Raw genomic sequence first — 21,728 nt, 5'->3', positions numbered from 1 at the left:
TGATCTAAAGAAGAAACAAACCATTTGACAACATTATGTCATACTAGCATTGTTTTACTACAAGTCTTACCCAAACCACTGCATCTTGGTCCTGTTGCCCTGTACTGGGGGGTTCCAGGGGGAATCCACCAGGTTTTTCTTTCGTCTCTCCTCTAGGTTAATCAGGTCCATAACCTCAGATAGAGACTTCCTCTGGGCTGACTTGTTCAGGTCGTAGTCTTCTCTAGACTGAAATAAGTAAACATTTCATCATTTGAAGAAAATAATAATCAATACTCTGGTCTCAATGTAACCAATTCATACAAAACCAAAATTACAGTTCTTCAATTTGAATCTGTCAGAAATGAAGAAAAATTAGAAAGCAAAATCTTATGGTTAGAATAATGCATAGGGTATTTATCTAAAGTGAGAAACTGAAAAACAAAAAAAAAAAATCACCCAAACTTTACAAGAGTGCAGAAATTAACTCTGTTTATGTCAACCACTTTTGAAATACCCTGATAGAGTATTTTCCTTGTTCTACAAGTTTTAAATGTCATGGTTAAAACCCGAAGATCTGAACAAGGAAAAAATGCCCTAAAACAGCAATAGCCAACTGGACTAAATTCAAGGTTCCATAGAATTTTTTAAGGTGATTTTACTGTTATCTATAAATTCTTATAAAACTATTTATCCTCTTAAAAAGAACGATCCTTTACATACTGTCATGAGTCTGTGCCCCTCCTTCCTATGTGTGGATCCTAGCCCCAGATCAAAATCATGGGACTTGCTCAGTGCCAGCTCATGGTTCTTCCTAATGATTCCCCACTTGTTGTGGTAGACCAGGGCAGACTTAGGTAATTTAGGGTCATTGGGATTGGCGCCATGGAGGAATGCATAGAAGGACTTGTCAAGGTCATGTGGCTTCAACGAGGCAGATACCCACGGGGGACGGATCTTCATAGCTGTACCTAGTGATAAAGAGACAATGGTTTACATATGGAATAGATTAAACTTTTTCAATTCCGTAACAACAGTAAAGTAATTTCTGTCATCAATATAAGAACATTTCATTTGAAATGCACTTGTCTTTAATTAAGAAGTTTTCTTAATCCACTCAAAGCATATTTATCTAAATATACACCATACATAAATCTTTCATTAGTCTTCTTTTTCATCTACTGTTTTTAGCCCTGTCATAAATAGAGATTTTACAAGATTAATGAAGTAGACTTACTACTACTTGTGGGGGACATTCTTCCGGATCCCCGAGGAGTTTTTGGATGTTTCTTCTTCTTACTAGGAGACTGGTTCTGAACTGGTTTGGATTCCTATCAACAAACAGGACACACACAGATATATAAGCTTTATATTCTCATTTCCAACATTGGGGTAGTCGGGATCAAATGCAATGAGCTATATTTTTGGTTTCATCAGTGAAAATTTACACATATATTCAGATGAGCCATGACTTTTGGATTAAAAACATCATCAGTGAAAATGTGCAGATAAAATTAATAAAAATTATCAATTTTTTCAGAAATATCCAGGTAGATCTTATTGGCTCACCTGGATGTCCAATGCTGGTCTGTAGTCCGGGGTCTGTACACAGCCCAGGTAATACTTCTTCCAGGCTCCAAACTCATTGTCTGGGGCCTTGTAAGGCAGGAACCAGCCATAATTCAAACATTTAGGCATCCACACAACATCCTGTAAAACATAACCATGATTAAAAACAACTTTCAACTTTAATCTTAACCAGCAACAAGAAGTTTGTGAAATTTTATAAAATGTTACTTTTGTCATGTTTTCAACAGAATTATTTTTATCAACTTTATTCTTAGCAATATCATTTTTTCTAATTTTAAAATATGTTACTTTTGTCATGTTTGCTTATATCAGGTTTACATGTATGAAAAATTATAAAACTATTCAAATGTTATCAAAAAATGTGTGCTTTGAAATTAATACTTGAAGTTCATTTTTCATTGACCTTTACAAAAACAATAATACATGTACATATTATTGTTACAATCTATTAACAAGTGTTTACAGTTGTATGCAAAGAGTAGACATTTAATTAGTTTAGCTGACATTTTTAGATATTGAACATGCTTACAAGAGGAAAGTGAATTTAAAATCATTTCAATCCTACATATATTTCTTGGTACATCTGACCTAATCGAATAATGAACTTAAAGAAGAGTCCTTTATGTGGGGAAAAGAGGCATCTTTTAGTTTGTCACACCTGTTCAGACAGGAATTTCCAATGCCATGACACCTGAGCACACCTGCAGAGAGACTGGGGGTCCAGAAAGGAGAATATATACAGGGAGAGGAACTTCGGGAGGACGGTGGTGAAATCCAGGTGTTGTAGAGGGACGTTATCCTGGAACCAGTTCTGTACAAACTTATACTGGGGGCGTTCACACTGCTGAAAGATGGCCGCAAAAAATCGCTTCCTCTGAGAGTCCGTCCAAAGATCAAACTAAGCAAAACAGAAAAAAATTGATGATATTCTGATGATATACAAATTAACCTGTACATTTTTCAATAAAAAAAATTATTGAGTTTTTGACATGTTACCCTAAAAAATAAGTAATAATGATATTGAATGACTGCATTTGGTTCAATTCTTTTTTTTCATAATATAGTACAAAGAAATATTCTGAGTGAATTCAAATCCAAAGTTCAGATGTTTAAATGTAAAAAATATTAAATTATACAGTCTGTGTGACACATACCCAGTGGGAAATCAGATCCCTTCTTTCATTAAATATCTGTAAAATTAAGACAATGCAATGTCAAATTTACTACATATATCAGCTGAGATAGTCCATTTCATAAAATTCTCATTGAAAGTTATCAAATATAAAACATATATTCTAAGATCATGAACATAAAGATAGAGTTCTGTGTATCATTAATTTAGCAAAGCAAAGCTACTGTACATTATCAGCCAAATTTATTGAATGGCAGTTAGTTAGGCCATGCAAAGTTGATTCCATGGTTCTCAAGCCTTTTCAAGAATTATGATGAGGGAGAGAGGCATTTAAAAAAAAAAAAAACTTTTTATTGCCCCCAAAACATGATGAGGCAGCTTTAAACATTGTACAAAAGCTCAAAAAATGATAAGGGGGGTGATTTGTGTTTTTTTTTAAATTATTGATTTAGCAATAAAAAGGACCAATGAGGCACCCTTGGAAGAGATGAGGGAGGGCCTGAGAACCAAGAAATTAAATTTTTATTGCCGTATCTCCATTGACCAATAACCTGTTCATTTGCTGGCTTATTGACAACAGGAGTCCAGGCACTAGCATATGTCCTCATTTTATTGGTGTGGAATTTCTGATTTTCCACCACCACTTCCTTCTTCCGCATCGTGTTCTGACCAAGAATCTTATCATCATTACGCGTCAAGCGGCGGGTTGACGTTTTCATTCTTTTTTCCTTCCCCAGAGCCTGCTTGTCCAATTCCTCCATGACCTTCACTGAGCTTTATCACCTGTAACATACCAAAATCACTAATTTACTCCATCATTTATTGACCAACCAATCTAGTCAGTTATTAATTATCATTATACAGGATTATGCTAGTATGTGGTGTCATTCTTATGACAAACAAGAATGAATGTCAAAAAATGTCTATCGGGCAGTGAATTCTTTTCAGATTAGAAACTTAATTTATCTAAAAGAATGAGTCACTAACCCTAATCTCTCGGATGGTAATACAAGGACAAACGTTTAGACAAAATCCTATGTAGATGCTACATGAACTCTAATCAGTAAATAGTGTGCGAGAACTCACTCTAATCTCTCGGATGGATGCAAGACTAACCCTTATCAGTCAAATACTTGTGCAAGGACTTAAATTACCCTAATGTCTGAGGTGGGTGCAAGACTAATCCTAATCAGTCGAATAGTGTGCAAGACTAACCCGTGTCAGCTGAGTCAGAGTGACGCAAATGTTACTTTATAGTCCAACAAGCAGGGCATCTTGCAGATATGGGGACCGGTAAAGTAAAGTCTACCCCAACATCTTTTTTCAAAAAGCTTTTTACAGCGGTAAATATTGTATTTTTTCACACAGCAAACTTATTGGGGGGTGTTAAATATACTTGCACTTAATCCTTTACTCAAAGCAACAAAGAAATAGAAGGGAAATGATTTATAATATCATTATACATTAACGTATTTATAACTGTGACAAGGAACAATTCCTTTTCGCTGAACAGTTACTGAGACCAACCTGTACAACTGGTCCAAGCACTGGACACGATTTTACAGTGCATGTGTTGTGAATCTTCAATCTGATAATTTATGCATTTAGGTGACACGTAATTGAATACTGAATTTGCAAATCTTGATGCATGAGCAGGTTCAATAGTATGTGCGATGTAAATAAGATGCTTTGTTTACCTTTTAAACCTCCTGAAAATCAACCCGCCATTTTCCAGACATGTTTTGTTGACGCATGCGCAAGCGGTACGTTACTAAGCTGATTCTGGGGACCTTGTGGGGGAATTTTGGCAGAAGTAATTTGAGGCGTGAAAAACAAACCATATTAAGTTGAAAATTAAAATTAAAAAAAAGACGTTTATATAATATAAAATAGCCCAATCTTTTCAGTTAAAAAAAACAAAACAAAACAATAGGTAAAACTTTATGATCATAGACAGCTTGTTTCTGTAATTAATTTTTTCAACCCATAGTATCATAGTATCATAGTAACACATAATAGGGCTTCGTATTGGCCAGGAATTTCGTATTGCGATATTTTTAACTGTATTGCGATATGTATTGCAATATTTTCAATGAAAATTACATTGGCATTTTCTTATTATATTAACTTTAATTTACATGAAGAATGTACATAACTATGAAAACTTAAAGTAGCCATGCAAAAGGAAAAAGAAATACATCCATAAAACTGCTACTGTCTTACTCTTTGGCTTAATAACAAACCTTTCTTACAGTTTATATTTAATGATAAAATTCCTTAGTCTATGCATTTCGCCAATATATCGTTATTACATACACGTATTGTGCGATACAATATTTTTTGTCATTGTATTGCAATTTACCGAAATATTGATATTTTTGCCCAGCTCTAACACATATTAAGTTGGAAATGTGTTAAAGAAATAGAACAGAACTCGAATTTGGCTGTGTTACCAACTTAAAAAAGTGTATTAAAAAGGAGAATCAAATATGCACATCGAAAAAAAAATCATTAGCCCCCACCCCGGTTACGTCCAAATGTTCAATGTCTATATTACAGTGTATGTGTATCCTTGCCCCCCCCCCCCCCACCCCGGGTCCCAACGCCTATGAATTCTTAAGCTTGTCAGATCCATAACTTGTGAAATATTGGTGATAGTGCTTTAATTCATATTCACAAATATAATATATTCACAGTCATCTGGACCATCCTTTTGCGAAGAACTGTAGCTCTCTGAGAAAATTCGGGTAGACAAACCAGTAAGGTCTATATACATTCTTAAGGTCAGGCGAGACGTTCCTCAATATCTGTTTTGTATATCTTCGTAATGTATGAAAAATATTCGAAATCTTAATAATATTCTGATTTCTAAACCAGTTTCTAAATGTTTTTACAAAATCCAAACACTTAAACATTTGAAACTGGAAAATTAAATTTCTTCCCAAAAAGATTGTATGGGGAAAACTATCCCTGGTATCTTGCAGAAATGCATGGTAAGGTACCTCAATTTTTTGTGAGTAAACATGTTTAATTAGCAATACTTCAATGACAAAATCTTTGAAAAATTTATCTGTTATTAAGGAACGTCTCGTCTGTCCTTAAGGTGTCACAAGGAATAGTTCTACACCTATGAAAAAAGGAACTTCCTGGCACCAACTGATCAAAATTGTAGCCAGATTTTTTTTTCTTCAAAAGTAGGTCAAGGTCAAAATAAATGATACCCATGCATGAAGAGGGATCAAGTCACAAAACCCGCGGCGAAATATGAAAGCCCCAGACTTTCAAAGTTCTAACTTTATGACCAATTCTTAAAATAAGGTCAAGTTTGTCAAAAATAGGTCAAACTCAAAGCCAGGGTCAAAACTAAAAATTCTTGATACACAACAAAATGTCTTGTCACAAGGGAATACACATACGTAAAGTACGCCAAAAACCTTACACCAATCGTTTTAAAGTTATGGCCAAGAGTAAAATTCATTTTGGGGGGGGGGGGGTGTTGTAAAACTCCAAGGAGAATGTACAGAGGTCAACTATGTTGGTATAAAAAGAAAAGACATTTCAAAAGAAATAATTTATAATTGGATTTAATTAAGGTATTCAATGTATAATGAAGGGATTTAGAACGATAAAAAATTCAACTAGTTAAAACACATTGCTAGATAACGATAAAAGTGAAATGAACCAATTTCACAAGACTGATAACATGTAAGGAGACAGTCATTTTGCACATTAAAAGTTTTTGAAGAGTTATCTGCCCTTTATGAAAAGAAGAAAATTTTTGATTTCTCAAAATCTTTGTGGTAAATAACTCATTTTATTTTATATTTTAGTAAATAGGGAGTTTATGCATATTTTCACCAAGAGATTTGCTTGAAATTCAAACTAGAACTGTCCAAACGGGACAAAATACCCCCCGCTGGGTTTTTCAGCAGTAAGTTTTTCCATAAGAAAGATACGGACCAGACACAAATTATGAATTTTACTTCCAATGACCTTGAACTTCCCAAAATGACCTTGGGTCAAGGTCATGACACACCCTTCGGTCATGGGCAATCTTTGTGTGAAATGAGAACCTACCAAGTTTATCCATAAGAAAGATATGGACCAGACACGAATTATGAAATTTTTCTTCCAGTGACCTTGGACTTCCCCAAATGACCTTGGGTCAAGGTCATGACACTACCTTAGGTCATGGGCAATCTTTGTGTGAAATGACAACCTACCAAGTTTATCCATAAGAAAGATATGGACCAGACACGAATTATGAAATTTTTCTTCCAGTGACCTTGGACTTCCCCAAATGACCTTGGGTCAAGGTCATGACACTTTAGGTCATGGGCAATCTTTGTGTGAAATGACAACCTACCAAGTTTATCCATAAGAAAGATATGGACTGGACACGAATTATGAAATTTTTCTTTTAGTGACCTTGAACTTCCCAAAATGACCTTGGGTCAAGGTCATGACACACCCTTAGATCATGGGCAATCTTTGTGTGAAATGACAACCTACCAAGTTTATCCATAAGAAAGATATGGACCGGACACGGATTATGAAATTTTTCTTCCAGTGACCTTGAACTTCCCGAAATGACCTTGGGTCAAGGTCATGACACACCCTTAGGTCATAGGCAATCTTTATGTGGAGTAGTAGATTCTAATGTCCCTCTGTAAGAAAGATATTGACCGGACACGATTGCACAGACAGACGGACAAGGTGATTCCTATATACCCCCCCAAACTTCGTTTGCGGGGGGTATAATTACTTTTTTTGCAATATCTTATAAAAACATGTGCTGCTGATAGACTTCGATGTAAAATTCAAGGTGAATTTAACTGGACAATAATTAAAATTTTGTAAATGCATTTGGTGGATCATCTTCAAAATGCTACCATGAAAAAAAAATATGAAATTTTTCTTCCAATGACCTTGAATTTCCCCAAATGACCTTGGGTCAAGGTCATGACACACTCATAGGTCATGGGCAATCTTTGTGTGAAATAAGAACCTACCAAGTTAATCCATAAGAAAGATATGGACCGGACACGAATTATGAAATTTTTCTTCCAGTGACCTTGAACTTCCCCAAATGACCTTGGGCCAAGGTCACGACACACCCTTGGGTCATGGGCAATCTTTGTGTGAAATGAGAACCTACCAAGTTTATTCATAAGAAAGATATGGACCGAACACGAATTATGAAATTTTTCTTCCAGTGACCTTGAACTTCCCCAAATGACCTTGGGTCAAGGTCATGACACACCCTTAGGTCATGGGCAATCTTTGTTTGGAGTAAATTCTAATGTCCCTATGTAATATATATTGACCGGACACGATTGCACAGACAGACGGACAGCTAGACAGACGGACAGACGGACGGACAGACAGACGGACAAGGTGATTCCTATATACCCCCCTCCAAAACTTCGTTTGCGGGGGGTATATATATCAGATCATTCATTTATTAGGTTCCAATATGGTCGTTATACATTGAATATCTTATGTAATGATTCAAACAACGCAACGCATATATCGGGTTAAAGAGGCTCAGCAGTCATAATTTAAAACATTGACTTGTCCTTTAAGAGTTATCTATCTTTGCTTTTCGTCATTTAAATTTTTTTTTTAAACCTAATTCCAAATCTTTTAAAGCTTATTGTGCCATTCTTGATGAAACAAGATGTGTTTGTAAAACACTGATGCCCCCGTATGACAACATAGTGAACTTCAAGATCAAACTTTTCTTAAATGCAAATTCAATATATTGGAACCTACGCAAAAAAACCTAACATGGAAATACAATTGTGAAACATTAAGCCCTATCACCATTGTTTTTTTATGGCCAGGCTAACGTTTTTTCATAAGTGCAGAAATCTCCAAGATCAAGACCAGAAGGTCAATATTATTGTTATCCAATGAAAGGTATTTCCACAAAGAACACATGTGTGAAGTTATAATAACCATTCAAAAGTTATGGCCAAGGTTAAAAGATTTTAAAAGTAGGTTAAAAAAGATGAAGGTCAGAAGGTCAAGGTTAAAAGTATTGAATGATTTGTCACAAGAATTACATATGTGAAGGAGAAAGTCATTTTGCGCATTAAAAGTTATTGCCAAGGTTAATATTTTTTATAAGTCCAGAACTTTTTGAGGTTCTCAAAATCTTTGTGGTAAATAAAAGGTCTTTTATTTTATATTTTAGTAAATAGGCTCTAGTTTAACTTTTCAAAAGTTATGGCCAAGGTTTGTTTAAAATTCAAATTACTTTTTTCAAAGGGTAAAGATCTTGATAAAAACATGTGCTTCTTAAGATTACATATGTAAAATTCAAGGTGAATTTACCGTTCAAAAGTTATTGCCAAAAAGTTTTTCATTAGTAGTAAATTCTTGGGTCAGGGTCATTTTATTTAAAACTTGCCACAAAGAATATATATTTGAATATCTTATATAATGATTCAAAAGTTATGGCAACGCAAAAATAAAAAAAAATTGTGTGAAAGTGGGTAAAGTCGAACAAGGTCAAATTTGGTGTATATATAATCTTGTCACAAGAAATACACACGTGAAACATGAAAGTCATAGCTCCAGTAAATCAAAAGTTATGGGCAAGGTTAAAGTTTTTGCCGACAAACAGACAGAGAGACAGACAGACGGACACGACAAAAGCTTATTGTGCTATTCTTGATGAAAAAATAAATAAAATTTGCGATTTCAGTAGGGCATTGGTTTTTAGAATTTCAAAATTTTAAAAAGCTTATCTTCCTAGATCACTTTGCAGGCATTGTAGATGAATGATTGCTTAGACAGTTAAATCTTTTAAAAAGTCTCTCATACATCTATTCCCAATTTAAAATGTCTCTGATAAATGTCGTGGTATTTTATACAAGATGGATAAAAAAGGTATTAGAGAATTATGTTCCATAAGAGATGAAATACTATAATAATTTTTACCTTGGCTTGGATCCTTAATTCCGAAATCGATGCCCTTCTTCCATTGGTCAGCTGTCACGTGGCTTAGTAAAATGTGCACGCATGGGGACTTTTTGTGGACAACTTAATTACATCTGCTCAAATTTAGATTTCATGTAAAATGCTAAAACAATAAGGTCTGTTATTTTGCATAGTCCCGATGTTGTGAGATGAGTGGGGGAAACACGTTTATTTAATATCTGATAAAACATGTTAATAAAAATCAAAAGAACTTTAAAAATTTCTGTAGAAATCCTATATGCTTATATCTTAAAAAATCTCTATTATTGACAGATTAAGAGACACAATTTAATTGACCCTATGTTAATAAAATGATGCTAAAAGACTTCAGTTTTGTACACAAATATCGCAGAAAATATTAGACTGATCTTTTATCATTTTCTACAAGTATTATTTGCCCCTGTTCAGAAAGTTGAACAAATAAACAAAGTTGAACACTGAAGAGGCCATCAAACTGCGTCTTTTTCATCCCACGCTTTTTGAATATTTTTTTTTAAGTAAAGATAGTATGTATGAAGTAAAGGAAAATAAAAATGATTATTAAAAATTAATTTTGCAGTCGAAAATCAACAATATTCACACAATATTCTTTTTAGGAGTGATACGATTAGAGTTTACATAGAAATAATGCTAACAAACGCACGATAAAAACATTTAATAAACTCAAATAAGTACATCTAAAACACTTATTCTAAAACCTATACATAGCACTGACATTCAAATAAGTACAATATATTTCCCCAGAAATGAACCAGCTGCAGATTTGTAGCTCGCTGGTCTTAAAAATTGGATTGTGTGACAAAAGAGTACAATAAATAATGGACTATATTTGTTGCGCATAAAGAGTGAATATTTTTATACATTTATTCTTAAATTCAAGTCCATTTCTGTTTTATTTTGGAAGTATAAAAATATATGTTACAAACAAACAGTAACCATTGGTAACATTTCGCTATGACAGCCGAAACATAAGGAGAAATGAATCGATAAACGTCACCACTTGTTTGTGCAATGAGTATGGAATTTTATTTTATGGGTTGATCTTTACCTTACTGAATATTACATTTTATTCGATGGGTGGATTTTTAGCACTCTGGTCATATACTGCGTATCCCTTTTCTTTAAGACAACCGACTGAACAGAGCTACATACCTGAGCAAACTGAGATTGACATGAAAGAATTCACAAAAAAACACATGCTAACTGAATTATCCATTCATCAACAAGCAAACACATCTGTGAATTATGCGAATGAAGAAGTACCTTTTCTTCAAGTTTCTTTAAATGGAGAACAACTTTTCTGCCTGAGATCATCGAAAATTAATTATGCTTATATCAGAGTAACTAAGTTACATGTAATTGCTGGAAAACATAATAAAATATCCCCAAAATCTATCATCATACTCAAAGACGTTGAATCACAATATCAGTCTATGGCAGAATTGTACTTAACATAAAACAATAAACATTTTCAAACTGATCTATAGACAAAAGGCTTAGTTACATTTCTTTTCATGTTCACAAGTATTGGCAACTCCCCTTAAAGCAATTGTCTAATCATTAAATGTCAGTTAATGATCAACTTGACGAAGATATTCCTCCAGTTTTCGTTGATTTTCACTCAGTTTTTCTCTCAGCTGCTTGATTCTTTCTGCACTCATCTCAGATTTTGATAAATTTTCAATATCTGTCTCACTACTCACTTTGGCAATATCGTTCAACACGTCCTCATCTGCTAAATTGCCTTCGGTTTCAACTCTTTGTTTTTTATCTGCCTTTTCAACAGATCCTTCGCTATCTGGCGATCGAGGTCTTTTATGTTTTTTATGTTTCTTATGCTTTTTCTCTTCATCTCCGTAACCGGACGATTTTGGTTCTGTTTTAATCTTCACTCCTCCCGGGATGAAATAATATTTAGTCCCCTTGTTTACTTTCGATTTTGCAACACTTGAGATAGGTTCATCAACAGCTGTTTGGGCATCTGATGTTGCAGTAGTGACTGTACTAGTCGTTGTTAGCAAAGTTGCCTGAGAAGACAGAATTGTCGTCGAAGAAGAAGTTGGAGGCAATGTTCGAACAGCTGTATTTGATGCTGTTGAGGTTCCAATTCTTGCCGTAAAGTCAGTCATCTGACTTTGCAAAAGCGGTCTTGAAGGTGCTGGAGGATTATTTCTATATCTTGTTCTATATGTAAGTGCCACTGGAAAGGGAGCAGTCTTGTTATTTTGATTTGCTGCTCTAACAGCGACTGGAAATGGCGTAGAATGGTTTACTATTCCCAATCGAACATGACTAGAACCGACTGTATATGTAGCACTGACTGCAGATGGTGCAGACATTCTCATCGTTCCTGACTGCGGATTGAACACAGGAAGAGAACTGTTAAGTGTGCTACCTCCAGATTGTACACTTGTATTAACGGATAACGTCCCACCAACATTATTTACTGATACCCTGGGTAGAGCGTTGCTGATTTGGTTGAGCTGAGACAGCGAAGGAAGAGATGATATGGAAGCAGGGTTTGGTAAATTTGGACCAAGTGATGTCAAAGCATTTCCAGTTGATAGACTTAAGCGTGTCCCTAAAAGAGATCTTGGATTGTTCAGTGGGTTAACTTGTATTGCTGGAGTTCCCGAATTCGCAGTCACACATATGGGTACGGAGACAAACGAACTAAAGTTGACACTGGTACATGGATTTGGAACGAGGACATTTTGGCCATTCATCCGCAGGAGCAGATATCTATTTTGATTTGCTAAAGTTGTTTTAGGACCCATCGGATTGGCAGAAAGCACCGAGTTGTTAGCAAGCCTTGGGGTAGGATGCTGTAATGGTTTACTTAAGCTTCTGTGTGAAAAATTATTCAGAGCTGGTGTACTTTGTGGAGCTTTTTTCTGGCTCGGAATCTCTTTCACTTTTTTCCTAATTTGTAATCTCAACGCAGCATAAATGGATCGTCTCTTCAATTTCAAGTGTTTTTTCCTCGTAAGATCTTTCAGAAGCTTCTTCACAAATAATTTTCGACACGCTACATTACACTGCGAATCTTTTACTCGACATCCCCTCATTTTTGTTGGACGATGCGAGGTTGTACGTTGAAGAACAACAGAACAACCTTTTCGCAACCGTTTATCAGCCAAAATATCATCCGATATTTTAAGATTAATCGCCTCCGCCCAGAAATCTACTTCAGAGAGTGGCATGTTCTTCCCATTTGTGAGCCAGGGCTTAATAGGATCAACCGGAGCAAGTGAAAACACCGAGTTAATTTGAATGGGAGTTTCATTGATCTCCGTATGTGCCGTTGTGACTGATTGTGCATCAGCAGAAATGATGATCTTATTTGCCACTGTTGTTGAAAATCGACCCATTGCATTTGAAACTCGAGATTGTGTTACTGACGGTGATAGAAGGGGCGGGAAAGCTGCTGTTGGTAGTTGTGGTGTCCTTATGCTTTGGGTAGCTGACGATGATAATAATCCTCCTCGGTTTAGTGTGGATAAGGATGTGGATAGGCCTTGATGTTGTCCCGTTGGAACTACTTGCGCTCTTGGAACTTGTGGATCATTACTTAAATTTGGATTTACAATCCTGGAAGCAAGAGTTTTAGTTAGCTGCCCAGTTCCAGCAATAGACTGGAAAGGGACCTGTACAGTAGGTCTTGCTGAGACGCTAAGATTCTGCTGTGAGGAAGGAGTAACAGTTGGTATGTAATTTTGAGACACATTAAGTATCTTAGATGGTAAAACATTCGATGAAACCAGTGTTTGACTACTACATGTATTTGACATAATTCTTGTTGAAGTAACAGAAGGGATACTTGATTGAAATACTGCACGTGCTACAGTTTCATTCTGTTTCAAGTTCTGAACACCAGATCCTATACTTTGCGTATTCCTCGAGACACTATGAACAACTGGAGTTGTGTTTTGAATCGATTTTGAAATTGTCGACTCTTTTAGACTCTGTGCTATTGCAGGATTGCTTAACACAACAGTGACACTGTTTGAAGTGCTAGATTTGGTCTGAGTATTAAGGGTTTGGGAATCTGGAGTCGTTTTTGAAGACGTTGTAACTACCATTGACTTAGAATTTAATTTGGCTGCACTGTCTTTTGTGAACAACATAACCGGAGTTGGTGCCGCAGCGGTAGACTGAGGAGTCTGTTTTGGATTATCATTTTTCTGCGATTCAACCGGGTCAGTATCATCACAAAGATCTATAACAACTGGCTCACTCGAAGGCAGTGGAGGCTTAGTGGATTTGGGAGGCAGAGTTTTTGAAGCTGGTGTAGTCCTTTTGTCTGTCATAGGTCTAAAGACTGGCCGTAAGTAGGTACTGTCACCAGACACAACATGTTCCCATCCTACACCCTCTTTTCCAGAAGGTCCATTTGGCAAAACTGCAAACATTTTCCCACTGTTTGGCCCTTGTTCGGGAATCATAAAAACACCCATGGATCCATCAGGCTTGAGTCTTGCCATGAGACGATGTTTAAGATGATATTCTCCCAAAATTTTGGAATCTCCCTTAAGTTGAATGGTACCATCATTCCGAATCAAAAGGATCCCGCTGTCACTGTAAGAATAGCAAATTACTAAGTAATTCGAATAAAATTTACAAGCATGAAAGTCAAATTGGAATACTATAATGTAAATGGTTGCAGAAAAATCTCGTTTGAATATTTGATAAGCTCAATATCACTTCAATTGTATTGAATATCAACATAGAACTAAAATTTATGAGATTGTGTATTTGCATCATGAACAATATGTTATGACTTGTAATTCTTATAGTCGCCCACGTGCTGAGTGGTTAGAGCGTCTGCTCTAGAGTCGCAAAGTAAGGAGTAAGAATCCAACTTCGGGATGTGCAGTCCGGTCCTTCGGATGAGACCGTATAAACCAAGGTCCCTTGTAGCATTGAATGCTGGCACGAAGGCAATCCCTCACTGCTCAATGGCCCCGAGTGATGTAACAGATGTATGCAGAACAAAATTTGAAGATTTTGCAACATGTGAAGATATTTAAAAAATAACAGTCTCATGTAGTTGTATTTGTGTTATGATGAAAAAAACACGAACTCAGAGAATATGTGATCCCGCTTAAAAAATAGCTTGCGCAGATCCAGAAGGGAGGGGGTCGAAGGGGGGCACACGCACGATCATAGGGAGTTATGGTATGAAATTTCATTGCAGAAGACCAAAAGCTTCTTCAAATATCGCCTGTAAATGAAATTTTTACACAAAGAACTTATGAAGTTACGACCTTAACCTTCTTTTGACCTCAAACTAAACTAGTGCTAATTGTAACGGGGACCGTTACAGATGTTCCCCAAACGCTCCCCAAGTCCCTTTTGATGCCATATTCCCTGTAATCTCTATTAGATAAGAAATACTTTATGGAATTTAGACTTAATCAAGGTCTTCCCAAAAAATACAAAATATGTAGGAAAATGTAGGAAAAATATATTAAAAAAAATATGCATTGCACGCGTGTTCATGTGCGTAACGACCATATTATCTTGTCTACACTATCTAAAATTTTAATATACTTAAAATCAAAGCATTTAATCCAAAAGTATTAAAAAATACACTCATAGTGTATTTATAATTTTACTCATTTCACGTGCACGCACGCGCAAGCACGTGCATAATGACTACACCTTCTTGTAGGAGTCCCTTATATTTATCTATGTTCTAAATCAAATCCTGTTTGGTTGAAAAACAAGGGAGTTATAGCCATTTGAAGTTTCAGCCAATCGAATTACAGCACACATGCATGCGTGTGATTTCATAAATTTTTATCTTTATCGTATTGAAGGATATCTAAATGAATGACTATATTTTAAAATTCGAAACATTTCGTCAAAAAACAAAGGAGATATTGCCATATAAAGTTTCAGCCAATCAGATTGCAGCACACGTGCATGCGCGTGATTTCTTGATTTTTTTTCTATATCATATTTTAGGATATCCTAATGCATGACTATGTTTTAAATTTCAAAGCATTTCGTCAAAAAACAAAGGAGATATAGCCATTTAAAGTTTCAGCCAATCAGATTACAGCACGCGCGCATGCGCATGCTTTCATGAATATTTTTATATATCATGCTGTAGACCTTCATAATGTAGGACTATGTTCAAAATTTCAAAAGATTATGACAAGAAACAAGAAAGATATTGAGATTTTAGTTTCAGCCAATCAGAGCGAAGAGCACGTGCATGCGCGTGAGATCTTGCTATTTTGACCATGCCATCTTGTCTATACTACTAATGTGTCCTTACATTATGAGTTTCAAAAAAATTCATCAAGAAAAAGAAAAGTTACAGCAATATCCATTATATTGGTCATTTTGCGCGCACGTGCACGCTCTTGCAAGCACGTGCGCGCAAAATGACCTTCGTTCGGCAAATCTACATAACATGTCTACTGACCCTAAAAACATTTTACCTTAGTCGGATGTGTAGTTTACAAGATCACTCGTGGACAAAATTTTCCCAGGAAGAAGAAAAATAATAATAATAATAATAATAATAATAATAATAAGAAACAGAGTAAAAACAATATGTTCCCCAACTTCGTTTGGGGAACATAATAAGGGAAGATTTTTTTAAATGTATGACCTGGACATTTTACCCAAAAACACAATGAATCTTCCCTATGCAATAGGAAGTTGTTGTAAAAAATTATATTGCAAAATTTAAAAGCTTTTCGAGATATCGCATGGAAACGATAATGTTACAACTGACAGAAATATAGACAGACTGACAGTCAAACAGTGTGAGACTTGACCTAAAATCTCCGGATCCCACTTTCAGTGAAAGCAGGAAACAATAAGCAAACCAGAACAAGAGGCCAAGTAAACCAGAACAAGAGGCCTACATTGCTCACCTGAGTAGCTTCGCCATGCGGTTCTTTACGAGATGACCACTTGTAATACCATTTGTGACCCCGCCCTGCCCTCAGAGTTTGATTTGAACAAATTAGAATCTACACTACCCTAGTATGCTTTCGCATTAGCTTTTCTGGCCCAGTAGTTCTTGATTTTTAAAGATTTTTTCCAAATGACCAGGGGTCGTGATTTGAATAATTTAGATCTTCGCCCTAAATATTGGGGTCATGCTTTGAATAATTTACACTACCTAAGGATGCTTCCACATAATTTTCAGCTTTTCTGACCCAGTGGTTCTTGAGAAGATTTTTAATGACCCCATACTATTTTGGTATTTTCTTGATTAGCTCCCCTTATGGGGGAACTTGGCCCTTCATTTCAACAATTTAAACGTCCCTTCACCCAAGGATACTTTGTACCAAGTTTATTAAAATAAAATATATATTGCTCAACAAATATTGTCAAATGTGTTGAAAAGTTTTCTTAAAACGAGGTTAACACAGAATGAAGTGAGTAAAAGATCATAGGGAAAATCAGAAAAAAGTTTTCATTTGAAATTGACTGAACAGTCAACTACTTTTATCATGAACGGTTACTTAAAAAAACCCGAACTAAATGCGAGTCTAACGGACGGAAGTAATACAGGAAAATCCTAATTAAAACCTTATGTCGTGCCCATATCCACATGCACATTTTACTATATTGCGCGAAATATTGCGCAATGGAAACTACAGTCGGCCCCCTTAAAAATATATAAGAAGGTAATTCATCAAAGAATCTGTGTTCTTCGCTTAAGGGAAAAAAGAACATGCGCGGATCAATGTGGAAGGGTGGTTCTAGAAAGGGGGCATTTATGAGAACGGGGCTATAGGGAGTTATGGTATAAAATTTAATTGTAAAAACTCAAAAGCTTCTTGAAATATTACCCTGAAATGAACGTTTTACTCACAAAGAATGTATGACTTTACGACGTTGACCTTTAACCTTTTGACCTCAAATTAAATAGGGGTCTTCCATACGCCATATGGAGTTGTACTATACGAGGGGTTATCAAAAAGTTCGTGGACTGAGGCTACAAAATTAGTACTATGTAGTCTTTACTTTCAAAATTTATAAGGGACATAAAACAACAAAAGATAAAGAAAAGTTTAAAATTTAGCTTGATTCGTTCATTATTTGATAAAATATAATAAAATAAAAACGACAATATATGATTACCCGGCGCCGTCGCCGTTTAGTTTCATGACGTCCGACAACGTCATTGTTTTTCAATGTCCGCTTCTTTTACCTCATACACTTAATTTGATGAGATTCCCTGGAGCTGAGTAAGGACTTAAACCCGTCTTCTTTATATGACTTTTCAATGTCAGCGGTTTTAAATGCATATATTTACATCGACTGAGTATTTTCTCCTTTATTTCTTAAGAAAACCCATTGCGTTAATCACTGCATGAACTACATTAGGCATGTCGCCTGTTCAGATTTCTTGATCAGTGGTTGTTCCATCAATGAAACGTTTAAAGACGTTCGCATCATTAATACAGTAATTAATCTTTTTAATCCTACTTTAAATGATTATTTAAACAGATATGAATATAAACAATAAAATGCCTTTCTTTGTTTGTTATTACTGGAATTAACGATCGCAGCTATTGCAGAAAAAATTTACATAACTCACTTACGCGGGTTTGGTATTTTTTCTGCAACAGCTGCTTCCGTTAATTCCAGTAATAACAAACAAAGAAAGCATCTTATTATTCAAATAATATTGCAAATGGATTTATACATTGGGAGAGATCCTCGCTCGATTGTGCCAGCATATTTTGCTTTTGGGAGTTTAATATCAACAACATATGATCAGTCATTTTCAAGGACTTATTTGTTTGGACACTCAGAACGAAATGAAGATTTCATATTTTATGAAGCAATAGTGTCCCAACATATACCTGAATTAACAAGATTTTTGGATGTCAAATTTTCATATCAAAATAGTTTTTCTCAGTTAAACTTCGGTCGAAAAAACATCGTATTCGAGGTTGCGCCACCTGGGCATACCATAGCTTACAAAAAACAGAACTAATTTATTAAAAAAATAAAATTTATGATTTGCGGTTTATTCTATAGATAGAAAAGATGATGCTAACCAGATATTTTAAAATTCATCGATGTACCTAAAGCGGTTTTAATTTTATGGCGCCAGTCCACGAACTTTTTGATACCCCCTCGTAAATGTCCTTGCAAGAGCTCAGCTCAAAGGCATTTCGAGAAATCGCGCGAAACGAAAGTGTAAAACAGATTGATTTTTTTTTAAATTAATGACCTTGATCTTTAATCTTCTGATTCCAAAATCAATAGTGGTCTTTCTTTGGCCATATGAAGTTGTTGTGTATAATTTCATGCAAAATTTTACAGGCTTCTTGGTATATTGCGTGGAAACGAAAGGGTTACAGACAGACAGAACTTAAGACAGACGGACAGCTAGACAGACGGATCAAAACTAATATCTCCCAATTTCATCTGGGGACTAAATGTTAACTTTGATTAAAGGACACAAACATATTAGCTTTTAAAATTCAAAGATTTAATTTTTTGTATAAATACAGTACAGCCGAGGAAGGCCACGTGATTCCCGCTCTCCGTCGCGGTATAATACCAACGAGAGATTTGATCACGTGAAACAAGTAAACAACTAAATGCCCCGTTTCGAAAACTGTGGAATTAAAATCAACGTACCTAACTATAACACTAGTTCCACTAAATCGAGCTGAAATATGGCTGAAATATTGACAACTCGGCGTTAAACAATATCAATCAATCACTAAATCAAATGGAATGAAGACAATACAAGTTTTTTTTTGTTTTTTTGTTGTTGTTGTTTTTTTCTTAAATATACATCAGGGAGTGATTATTTCTGAACCTTTAATTATGTGGTCTTACTTGCAAAACAGATTTAAAAAAAAAAAAAAAGAACAAATTTTCAAATTGTAACATTTGTATTTACTATTTAAGTTTGAAACTTTTCTCTCTTTAATAAAAATGAAAGTATTTCAGAAGTAAAAAAAAAATCATGATGAAATTTTCTGGCAGGGGCATAAACATCAATTCACTTGTGTTAGGTGTAAAGATAGGAAATTAATGAAATATTAATAAATTTTAAGAATATTTAAAAGAAGAATATATATAAGTTAAAATCAGTGAATTTTAGTTATTTCTCAAGATTTTTAGAATTAAAAAAAAAAATTTCAATACAAACAAGTATACCTATCATTTTCACAGGCAACCTTTTCAAATATTGAATATTCTAATTACTCTTTGTACAGTATTTTTACAAATAAATATAATTCCCTGGTAGTTATCTTGACGGAAACATTTAAATACTATTGAAAATTTGGTAAATAAAACATTGAGAGGGTATGCATCAATGAAAAACTAAAAATGACATTTTTTGATAATAGATAAAAAAATGAAAACTAAAAATAAGATAAGAAAAGAAAAAAAGAATAAATAAAATTAAACTTCGTTCTCTTCACTAACTAAATGTAACAATATCTTATTTACAAAATTTTGAGCAACACAAAATAAAGTGTCAGACATCAGACAGCAATATTCTCTTATAGAATATGCTAGGAAAATTAACTTTTTAATCTAACTATGCTTATACCCTGAGGAAATCTCTTACCTGCTCATGTTGTCTTTTTTGCCTGTCTAGATCTTCACTGACGGGGATTTTCCAATATTACTCTAAAGAAAAAAAAACTCATATAGATCTAACTGCTTTTAAATAAATAAAAATATGTTTCTAAAATGAATGAAAAATATATCTTTAAAAAGATTGAAAATGTTATAGATGTATAATAATAAATTTGTAATATCGTTTGCACATAATTTTTGTTTCAAATGACGTCATCATGTTGTTATGACGTAATAATAAAATTACATAATTTCCGATAAAATTTACAACAATGAAAATCATTTTTTCAATGAAAACATTTTAAACATTTTTTTCGTACTTTAAATATGATAGTAAATTTATGTAATGTTGTTTCATCTCATAAATGTATGAATGTAGTTTCAACAACAAACATTTATCTATGTATATATGTACACATTTATATTAACACTTTTTTATATAAAGACCTTTCAGTTCATTATCAAACGTTAATTTAATTATGTAGGCCGATTATATTCATTTTTATTTGAAAATTATGCCATGTCCAACTTTCATCCAATCAGTGGAAAGAAAATTTTGTCCTCGTAATCATACAACCGCCCGGATGTCTGTGTTCGCGCCTAAGACAAACCTTTATAACAAAGAAATTGCAAGAGGTAAATGACATACTTACTTCTAAGAACAATATCTGTATCAAAAAACATCCTTTAGAAGATTTTTCAATCATTCACACGCATTTGTTTTCCTTAAAACGACGATTTTCAACACACCATGTTTGTTATCTCCTCTTTGAAAACAAGGGTTGCGTGCGCACATTCATTACCCATGAATCCTACAGACCACGTGATATGGCTATTTTTAATCGAAAGGAGTACAGATTGAGGTCATTTGCGCACTAATACAAGCGTCGAATTGTTAAACTATATAGTGCCTTCGATTTGCTTTAAACTTTACTTTTGACCTATTTCTTCTATTATTTAGTGACCTGGTTTGTTCTTTTATTTATATTTTTGAATGGAAAATTGTGTTTATAGTTTCTGATAAAGGTATATAGCTAAAATAAACATTTGTTCGCTAGAAAAGTGCTTGGGGCCCACGGCGGGGTCACAATGGATATATCATGATCAAATCAAACAACATAATTCATGCTGTATATTTTGCACTCATCTTAAAATAAGTTTATTCAGCAGTGTTGTTTTACAGAAAAAAAATGTTTACATCTTGCACACTCAGTAAAATCAAATCTATGAAAGAGAAGAGATCGTTGAAACAGTATGTCAGCGATATGTACTGCTTTGTCTTATAATAAGATATGCAGTCCTCGGTAGTATAGTGGTAAGTATCCCCGCCTGTCACGCGGGAGACCGGGGTTCGATTCCCCGCCGGGGAGGCTACTCTTTTTCTTCTCATGAATTTTTCTTATGTTTCCTTTCCTCTTCATTCTTTTTCTTTCTTCTCTTTTTCCCCGACTATAAA

General features: G+C 34.7%; 2 protein-coding genes and 1 non-coding gene across 3 annotated transcripts in view; 1 reads left to right on the top strand and 2 right to left on the bottom strand.

The window, feature by feature from the left end:
* Nucleotides 1-3,477, bottom strand: part of LOC134247888 (epithelial cell-transforming sequence 2 oncogene-like) — a 57,997-nt gene extending 54,520 nt beyond the window's left edge. The window contains exons 1-7 of the mRNA XM_062730287.1: nucleotides 3,253-3,477; nucleotides 2,724-2,759; nucleotides 2,228-2,467; nucleotides 1,549-1,689; nucleotides 1,217-1,310; nucleotides 703-950; nucleotides 71-228 (exon numbers count right to left, since the gene is read on the bottom strand). Of these exons, the coding sequence (XP_062586271.1) occupies nucleotides 71-228; nucleotides 703-950; nucleotides 1,217-1,310; nucleotides 1,549-1,689; nucleotides 2,228-2,467; nucleotides 2,724-2,759; nucleotides 3,253-3,462 (1,127 nt within the window). The 5' untranslated portion in view covers nucleotides 3,463-3,477. The remainder of the gene's footprint in view (nucleotides 1-70; nucleotides 229-702; nucleotides 951-1,216; nucleotides 1,311-1,548; nucleotides 1,690-2,227; nucleotides 2,468-2,723; nucleotides 2,760-3,252) is intronic.
* Nucleotides 3,478-10,311: 6,834 nt separating this feature from the next.
* On the bottom strand, nucleotides 10,312-21,089 carry LOC134247886 (mucin-5AC-like). The gene is made up of 3 exons (XM_062730284.1): nucleotides 20,926-21,089; nucleotides 20,262-20,321; nucleotides 10,312-14,266 (listed from the first exon to the last, which is right to left on the bottom strand). Exons 2-3 carry the CDS (start codon nucleotides 20,267-20,269, stop codon nucleotides 11,260-11,262), a joined length of 3,015 nt encoding a protein of 1,004 aa, XP_062586268.1. The 5' UTR covers nucleotides 20,270-20,321; nucleotides 20,926-21,089; the 3' UTR covers nucleotides 10,312-11,259.
* A 481-nt stretch (nucleotides 21,090-21,570) lies between these two features.
* Nucleotides 21,571-21,642, top strand: Trnad-guc (transfer RNA aspartic acid (anticodon GUC)). The gene has a single exon. It is a non-coding gene; the product is annotated as a tRNA-Asp (tRNA).
* Nucleotides 21,643-21,728: the final 86 nt, after the last annotated feature.

The sequence above is a fragment of the Saccostrea cucullata genome, unplaced genomic scaffold, assembly GCF_032062105.1.
Source record: "Saccostrea cucullata isolate Sc308-1 unplaced genomic scaffold, CSIRO_AGI_Scuc_v1 ctg120, whole genome shotgun sequence".
NCBI classification, from domain to species: Eukaryota; Metazoa; Mollusca; class Bivalvia; order Ostreida; family Ostreidae; genus Saccostrea; species Saccostrea cuccullata.
Note: the sequence above shows the minus strand (reverse complement) of the source record. Positions and strands in the feature narration are given on the sequence as shown.